Here is an 8783-nt window from a genome sequence, read left to right as displayed (position 1 = left end):
AAATAGCTACAAAAAAGATAATAAGGAAACAGTGCCTGGTGTTCATTTGTCACTCAATAGTTGTGGCACTAATGCACAGTGACCCCACAGTGCTGCTTAGACCGAACCCAGGCGACACGGTCACCTACATCCTGGGTGAGTGCACAGGCACTCGGGCAGCGAGCCCGGGGCTGACACCCGGCTGCCCTGCCGTCACCCGCGGGTCATCCACCCCGCACCGGGCCCGGCGTGCGGAGCCGGCCATCCCCGGCACAGGGAGCGCTCCGGGGCCGCGGGGATGGCGGGGCCGGGCGGCGGCGGGCGGGCCCGTGGGGAGGAGGAGGAGGAGGAGAAGGAGGAGGAAGGAGAGGCGGAAGCGGCGGCCGGCGATGGCCGGGGCGCTGCTGCGCGGGGTGCGGCGCTTCCCGTGGCTGTGCAACGTGCTGCTCTACGGGGGGCTGTTCGCGGCGGGGGACGCGGCGCAGCAGCTGCTGCGGGGACAGCCGCCCGACTGGGCGCAGACGCGCCGCGTGGCGCTGGTGGCCCTGGCCTTCCACGGCAACTTCAGCTACGTGTGGCTGCGGGCGCTAGAGCGGGCGCTGCCCGGCCGCCGCCCGCCCGCCGTGCTGGGCAAGGTGCTCTGCGATCAGCTCCTGGGCGCGCCCGTCGCCGTCCTCGCCTTCTACACGGGTGAGTGCCGGGGGCTGCCCCGCGGAGCCCCGCAGAGCCCCGCGCGTCCGCCGGCCCCGCATCCCCGGCAGCGGCCCCGCATCCCCCGGCAGCGGCCCCGCATCCCCGGCAGCGGCCCCGCACCGCGACCGCCCTCAGCGGGACCGGCAGCCACCCCAAGGGCCGGGGGAATGGGGACCCCCTGCCCGCCCCGCGCCGCTCCCGCACCCCAAAGCGCCGCTCGGGGAGCGGGGCCGCGGCCGGGGGCTCTGCAGCTCCCCCGAGGATGCCCGCGGGCGCTGAACCGCCTGTGGCACTGCAGAGCTCTCCAGGAGCGGTGCTGGACCGAAGGAGGCCTGCCCTGAGCTCGGTCGGGCGCGTAGATTTAATTAGCAGCAAAGAATGCAGAGCACCTGGTGCGGATTGCAGCATCCATGGCTGTTTGAATTGCTGTGCTCAGTTCTCAGCAGCAGCTGTCTCGTTTTCCAAAGCACAGGTGTAGATGTCAGGAAATGCCATTTTTCAGGGAACCAGCGTCTGCTGTGAGAGTCTGTGAAATAAAGCATGCTACTAATGGCTAATCTCAAAAACTAGCAAGTAACAAGATACTTTTAAGAAGTCTAGTATATATTTCAGAAATAAACATGAGGGAATAAGAAAATTAAAAGGTGAAACTAATGTAATTAAATGCTCTCATTTAACTTAAACTTAATGTGCTAGCCAGTAAGATAGGGTTGTCCTCTTTTTGTCTGGGGTTGGGAGATGTGCATTCTATCACTCCAACAGGGAAAATACTCAATTTGTGATTGAAGAGAAATGAAGTAAAAAAAGAAGTCAAACGCCAGATACTTCTGCTCAAGATCTTAACTATATCACAACTTAGAATTGCCCAAGTACCAGGAAGATCTGAAGGACCAGAAAAGGGCCAGTATAAGTCCCTGAATGGGGTAGCAGTAAAACAATGTATCCATAGAGAGATACTGATAACCCCAAGGCATGGGAATACCTGGAAAGATCCCAGAGTCGGACTGAGGAGCCTCTGCTTATGTGCAAAATGCCTTATTCTCCTCTCATGGGTGCAAAAGGTGCTTTTATCCTCTCTGTCCCACCATGCCACCAGAGGTGTGTGGTATGGCAGAGAAACAGATGCCACAACAGCTGTGCACCCCATAAATCCCAGCTGATCCCGGGTGTCAGTGCTGGCAGTCAGGTCAGTAGATGAGGAGATTTGATGTAACACTATTAGGTAGTCAGAATGGTATTTGTGTAACAATATCAGCTTTTCTGTCAAAGATATTATAATGTATTTTGAGAAGGGTCTGAGATGTCACTGGAAAATGTGAGCATTTCATTTTTTGCATTTTTTCTGATTGTTGTAAATATTTTGCCACTAGGTATGAGCATCCTTCAGAGGAAAGAGGACATCTTTTCAGACTGTAAAAAGAAATTTTGGAATACATATAAGGTGAGGCAAGCAATTTGCTTATTTCACAGCTAAACAACAATAAAAAAAGGACTCTTTTTTTACTCTTTCTTTCTTTCTCTCCATTATTTGATTATCTGTAGGAAGCTTTAAGTACCAGCAGTCACATGTAGTGAAGGCAGTCTGGGTCAGGCAGATGGGTGAAATTATGCCTTTTAAAAATGAAATGTACAGTGTTTATATACATAACAGTTGCACCCAGCTCTGCTTGAATGACAGCCCTACAATACAACATTGATTCAGGGTTTTTTTATCTTTTGTCTTAAGAACTACCCACGCACCAGTGTTTAGTTAGTGATATTATTGACAATGCTTGTAGACCTATTAAAATAATTAATTACAGAGACACTATCTTTGAGAATCATTTTAAGGCTGTACTTTTCAGTGACAATCTTCTCACTTGCAGAAACAAGCTCCCTTGTTTTAAGAAGGCTTTGCTATAAACAGCTGGCTTTGATTTGCATTTCTGCATACACAAGACAAAATTATCCGTGCTACCTCAGAGCTGAGCAAGCTGAGAATGTTAAAGGCTTCTCAGATGCAAGAAGAATGATGGATGGATTAGCAGGGGAAAAAAAGTAACAGGGGAAGATGTGATTGCAATGTAATTTCTCTTCATATTGTAGAACTACATAGGTAGGGTGGAAAAGGATTATTTTTATTCCTATGGAAGATGATTCTAAAAGCAGTGCCCACTATAGCCTATCAAAACATAAGGTTTCTATCAGCCTTATGTTCTATGAGTAAATTATCCATTGATTTTTCTAAATATGCCTTACGTGTATGAGTAAGTAGAAGGAGCATTGCAAGTGTGAAATAAATAGTGTTCAGTGGTATTTTTCATTAATGGCTGAAACAAATGTTCACATGTTTAAACATTTGTTCACCCATCTGGTAAATACGTTTATTGTGTCTGGTGTCAGATGCCTGTGAAGAATTAACTGTGCTTAGGGTTTTGTATCTAAAATGAGTTGGAATAATGTGTTTGAAAAACTCATAGCATAGAGGCTCATGAAGATGATGAGAAGTTTGATATAGCAAACCCTAGGTTAAGCAACTCCATTTGTAATTGAACAGCTTTTAGCAATTTTACTCAAATACGTTTCAGTCATCACTGAATGTGGAAAAAATGAATCTTGGTGGTTGAAATCCATAGGAATAACAAATGATTAATTTTCCTTTCAGACAGGACTGATGTACTGGCCTTTTGTGCAGGTGAGTTCTCAGGGTGGCTCTGTGAGCCTTTCCCTGCCCTAGAACCCAGGATCCTCTCCCATCCCCACTGTGTCTGAGCCCAGGAGGAGCAGTGAGGTTCTTGGGTGGCTAACAGTGCCTGGAGATCCTACCCTATATCCTATATCCTATCCTATCCTCTCCTATCCTATCCTATCCTCTCCCATCCCCACTGTGTCTGGCCCCAGGAGGAGCAGTGGGGTTGTTGGGTGGGTCCCAGTGCCTGGAGCACTAACTGAGCTCTCTCTCCTTCCCCCACAGCTGTCAAACTTCATTCTGATCCCAGTTCACCTGAGAACAGCTTACACCGGCCTCTGTGGCTTTGTCTGGGCTTCCTTCATTTGCTTTTCCCAGCAGAGTGGAGATGGCACAGCAAAGTCAGCGTTCATGTGGCTCCAAGGAGAGAAGGTCAATGCAGATGAAGAATCATCAGACAAATAAGAACTTTAGGTTCTGAACACATTCTAAATTGCTAAACTGGGTTTGTGAAAGTCAGTAAATTACACTGCAGCCTCATGTTATGTTTAAGATAAGCAGTTATTTCAACATTTGGTGGTTAGTATAAGCAGTGGAACAGTTTGTCTTTGTGCCTGTTTATTTTTCATAAAAGAGGCCAGTTGTATATTGACATTTAATTATTTTCATGCTGTCAGCACATCTCATCTGGAAACAACTGACTTACAGGGTAATGCAAGCATTTGTACATCCTGTCAGACTGCCTCACTGGGGAGAAATATTAACTGTAATTTAATTTTCAAACAACTTGTAATTGCTAGAAAAAGGGGAATAGAACATTAAATCATCAGTTGTCGGATCTGACAATTGTTATCAATGCAAGATTGCTTTGCAGAACAAAATTTAATAGATTCCATATCTAAAAAGTGGCATTGAATTTGTTTAATTGAGAGGAAACAAAAGTGCTGTGTTTGTAAAGCCCACATTTCTATGGGGCCAACTTGTTTTATTCTACATGAAAATTTATGTAGGAAATTAATTATTTCATAGAATATACAAACCTGGACTATATTTGTACATGTTCTATCTCAGCTGGGAGAATAAAGATTACTTTGGTCAGGGCCGTTTGGGGTGGGTGCTGCCCATTGACCCTTGGGGTCAGTCAAGCAGCTCCTGCATGGTGGAGCCCCCCAAGCACTGCAGGGAGCTCTGGTTCTGTGTGCAGCCACTGCTTCCTCTGCTCCTCAAGGGCCATGGGAGTCCTGACTCCTTACTCCTTTTAGCTGTTTCATCATGCTGAAGATATAATTAAAATTTTGATGAAAAAGAACATAGGAAGGAAGGTAGCATGAATGGCAGAATCCAGCTATATTATATGTCAGGAACTTCCATTTTTTCCTCAAATGGCTTTTAAACATTCCTATTCATAGAAGACACTGGGTAATTATACATAGGAGACTAGGAGAAGGTAAAAAATTAATCATGGATTTGCTTTGTCAGCTTGAGGATCAGGTCTGGATACGGGTATTTTTTAAATGTGCATTTCTATCTCAAAATAGGAACTGTGCAAATTTCTGTGGTTGCAGTGAGTTGAAATCAGACCGGTAAAGGAGCCCTTGCTATTAGAATGGGATTTTATGCCTTGAAGTTACTAAATTGTAAGCTTGAAAGGGTATCTGATTTAATGGGTCTGATTCTAAAGAGAAGACTCTGAATCCCTCTGTTACAACAATAATAAACCCCTTTGAGGAATGTCTGAATTCCTCAGCCTTGTCTAAATAGTGTACCAAAGCCTGCTTAGGCTATAAATAATCATTCTTTTGGCCAGCAGCTGTACTACTTAATATATTACTAACAATTATTTGTCATTGTAGGAGCCCAGTGCTGCTTAGCTGAGGAAGGAAAAGGGTTCATGCAAGCATCTATTTCAGGTAAAATCAACTTGTTTAGCATAACCCAGTGCTCAAGAGTGATGCAGAGTGCCCACATGGCTTTGGGCAGAGGACTGCAGCAGTGAGAGGAGGGTGGAAAGCAGGGGCTGCTTGCACAGCCAGGGGAGGAGGTGCCTTCCCTGTGAGCTTGGATCAGTCACTGCAATTCCATCTGCACTGCACAGGCAGGTGTGGGAGAGCACACCTGCCTACAGCCTCAAGGTGGAATTAATTTTAATTGGCTTTTGACACCTTTGGCATGGGCATCTCCAGCTTGGCTGACTGGTTTAACTGTGGATGTTGAAATGTGCACTGAAAGCTCCATTCTGTCCCTCTGGGACATGGAGGCTCAGAGGAGTGGCTGCTGTGTCAATAGATTCCTTGTAGATATTTGGTGAATTGAATTCCCCTGCTGCATGAATCACCAAGTGTGAATTGAGCAGTCCTGCTGCTGGACATCCCAGGAGGAGTAGGAATGCACAGAGGAACTGACTGAATTTTGTCTGGCTGTTTAAAAAATGAGTGAACAGATTCTTCAGACAGCTATAGCTGTTCTACTGTTCTTGTGTGTATAAAGTCCTCAGGATAAAGAAGCAATTTCAGTAGTGGTTTTTTCTGTTGATATTTTTGGGATCAGACTGGTATTCCAAAGTCTGTCCTATTTAGTAAGAGCTAAAAGTTTCAGGTAAGGTGTGCTAATTAAGTATTTAACTTTTTTTTTACAGATGCTATTTATTTTTATTTCTGCTTGTGCCTTAAGTGTTTAATGATTAATAGCATTCACTTGGAGAAGGAACCTGGAAAATAATGTCATTACAAGGAGTGAAATGCTGTTAGTTTGCTGTAAGCAGTATGTGATATTTTGCTGTAACTCAGAGCAAAAAAAATCTTTCTTCATGGGTATGGTAGGTGAAACTTGATTTCCAGATGAATCAAGAATTTATAACTCATAATCTGTATAATGCTGATTCCTTTTTTCATCAGGAAAAACTAATAAATGAAAGATCCATCTTTTATTTTAAATGGCTTAGAAGCTTATACAAGCTGTGCTTTATTGCTCTTGCTTTTGTGCTACCAGATTTTGCTTGGGAATTTGAGCTAAATCCTGTTTTGTCTTCAAGTTTCTCTGGCTGGGGAGTTCAGGATTTCTCTCCATCTTTTATTACTTGAAGTACAGTTCTTTCATGTAATGGAAGCCTGTGGCTCTTATATTTCAGTAGACTTTAGATCCTGCATAATCCTTTCACTTTCTCCATTTCTCTTAAGGCATTTGACAGCTAAGTAACACAAATCCCTTTTAACATAAAAAATTTGTGTTTTTTCCCTTTTAATTGTGAGCACTGATTGGTCTGACAAACATTTCAGACCCACAAAATGCAAAATAATGAAGCTGCATTGGGACAATTTCTCAGTGTGCATAAATTAATGGATCTTCTAAAGATTTTCTTCCTCTGGCAGTTTAGTCTGAGGATTTAATCCCTTAGTTGTTAGAGCCTTCATTACTCCTTGATACCTTTTTGGTTTAGAAGTTTAATTTCACAGGATAACAGAATGGCTGAGGTTGGAAAGGACATCTGTATTTCCAACCCAAGTCATCTAGTCCAACCCTATTTGACACATGTGTAAACTTCTGTTTGCTTCTTCTAACAACTCAGTAACTTCCTGGGGGAATAAAAAAAGAAAAAGATGGGCAAGATTTATCCTAATGTGTCTCTGCTACCCTTTCAAAAACAGTCATAAAGGCTTTATGACTATTTCCAGGAATTGCACTGATCTTACTGCCAGCTGAACATGCAGATTTCCACAACCAGCAGGATGAACAGAATTTTACATCACAGAGGTGCTCAGGAAGGAGCAACACACTGCCAGTAGCTATTTGCCTGCAGTCAGGTGATATTTTTATGTCATGGATCCTGTCTAAGAGCAAATGGGATTAGCAGACATTTATATCAGTTCCAGCTCCATGTTATTCTGGATGGCTGTGGAGATTTGAATTTGATAAAATGAGAATTTCAAAATTTATTTTTCTACTGCAAATCTTTTATGTAAATGAACCTTCTGTGCTTACTAGTATGCTAAATACATCCTTCTTGGAAAATTCACCAGAAGGCATTTGTCTTTTTCACACCAGAAGCACCCACCCAGTAACACAGCATAAAATAACCAGTTCCTGCTGCAGCAAAGGTGAAACTGCCTCTAGTCTGTTACCATATCTGATGTGTTGAGTTCCCTTTATAGAACAACCTTTGAAATCTATGCAGCTTCAGCCTTCCAATCCTCTGCTGTAAGTGCCAGTGCTTCCTGCTTGTGCTGCTGCCTCTACTGCTAGTGCCAATCCAGTGAGATGTGCAAGAAATACTTGAATTTTACTAAAATAATGAATTTCGAGTTGACTGAAATTGTCTATGTTTTTGCAAAGGCTTAATAAACATTAAATGCTCTTCTTTGTCTCTGTCTGTCTTTAACTCATATGTGTATAAACAAAACCAGATCATATGTAAAGTTCTTATGGGATCTTCATGGAGCACATGCAGCAAAAATCTCAATTTGATGTTACAGACCTTAACACAGCAGCAGAGTAAAAACTAAGGAGGGATTATTCACTGCCTTTAGAGTTTAGTTACACACATTGTCATCTGCCATTTCTGAATAAATTCAGAACAGAATTCCCATCTTCAAAATCTTATCCTGAAGCAAGTGGACTTTTATTAAAAATACTTAAAATTTTGATATAAGTATTTCTTTAGATAATTAATATATTTGCAGGAAGAATTGAGGATTTCAGGTAGGAATAAGATATAAACAACTTTTCTAGGGAACAGAGTTAGAAATGGGGTCCTTACTGACCGAACTCAGTCAAGTTTGTGTGGGATACTCTTGGGAAGGAAATGGTTCAGAAGATTTGAGGCTGAAGGGAGTAATATATTCCACAACTGGAAGAGAGACACCACCTCCATTCCCTGCTGTAACTTCTTGTATATTTAGAATGAGGAGGAAGCTTTATGGAAAGAGTTCAAGTTGAAAAATTCTGTTTCACAGACTTCAAGGCCAACAGGGAGAAAAAACATCACTCAGTCTGAATCCTTGGGTAGTGCAAAGCAGAGTTCTTCCTGAATCAAACCAGTGATGTTGACTCCAATGCCATCTTCTAGGAGCTAAGCCAAACACTTCGAGTGACAGAGGATTCTGTGTTTCAAAGAAATTATTTATGTGTTCTTATGAAATTTTATTACCTACCCGCATCAATCTAGCCTTAACATTCTAATAAAATGTTACTTCCTTTCTGACAAGATTTAAAGTCTAGGTACAGCAGGCAAAGCCTTCTGTGTGCATGTAGTGGTAAGCAGAGTTTTTGTTTACTCCTTGGGTAAACTGGAATAGCTTTAGCTCTGTTAGCCCTTTGTTATATCACTCTTGAATCTCGTTTGCAAACCCTTTTTTGCTGTGCAGCCTCTAATTTGAGATGTGGACAGTAATGCTGTATTAATCCCAGTGCCTTTCATATATGCCTCAGATAATATTTTTTCTATCTC

General features: G+C 43.2%; 1 protein-coding gene across 2 annotated transcripts in view; it reads left to right on the top strand.

Moving 5' to 3' along the window:
• Window positions 1-356: 356 nt before the first annotated feature.
• The window catches only part of BMERB1 (bMERB domain containing 1), a 57331-nt gene continuing 48904 nt past the window's right edge, over window positions 357-8783 (top strand). Inside the window, exons 1-4 of one of the 2 annotated variants that reach the window (XM_058035238.1) lie at window positions 357-669; window positions 2043-2113; window positions 3317-3346; window positions 3626-7693. In XM_058035238.1, coding sequence (XP_057891221.1) covers window positions 369-669; window positions 2043-2113; window positions 3317-3346; window positions 3626-3805 — 582 coding nt within the window. In that variant the 5' untranslated portion in view covers window positions 357-368 and the 3' untranslated portion in view covers window positions 3806-7693. Of the gene's footprint in view, window positions 670-2042; window positions 2114-3316; window positions 3347-3625; window positions 7694-8783 lie in introns of those variants that run through there. The other variant, XM_058035239.1, reaches the window with a different exon arrangement.

Source organism: Melospiza georgiana, chromosome 16 (genome assembly GCF_028018845.1).
Source record: "Melospiza georgiana isolate bMelGeo1 chromosome 16, bMelGeo1.pri, whole genome shotgun sequence".
NCBI classification, from domain to species: domain Eukaryota; kingdom Metazoa; phylum Chordata; class Aves; order Passeriformes; family Passerellidae; genus Melospiza; species Melospiza georgiana.
The sequence above is the reverse complement of the archived record's forward strand: the minus strand, read 5'-3'. Positions and strand labels throughout refer to the sequence as shown.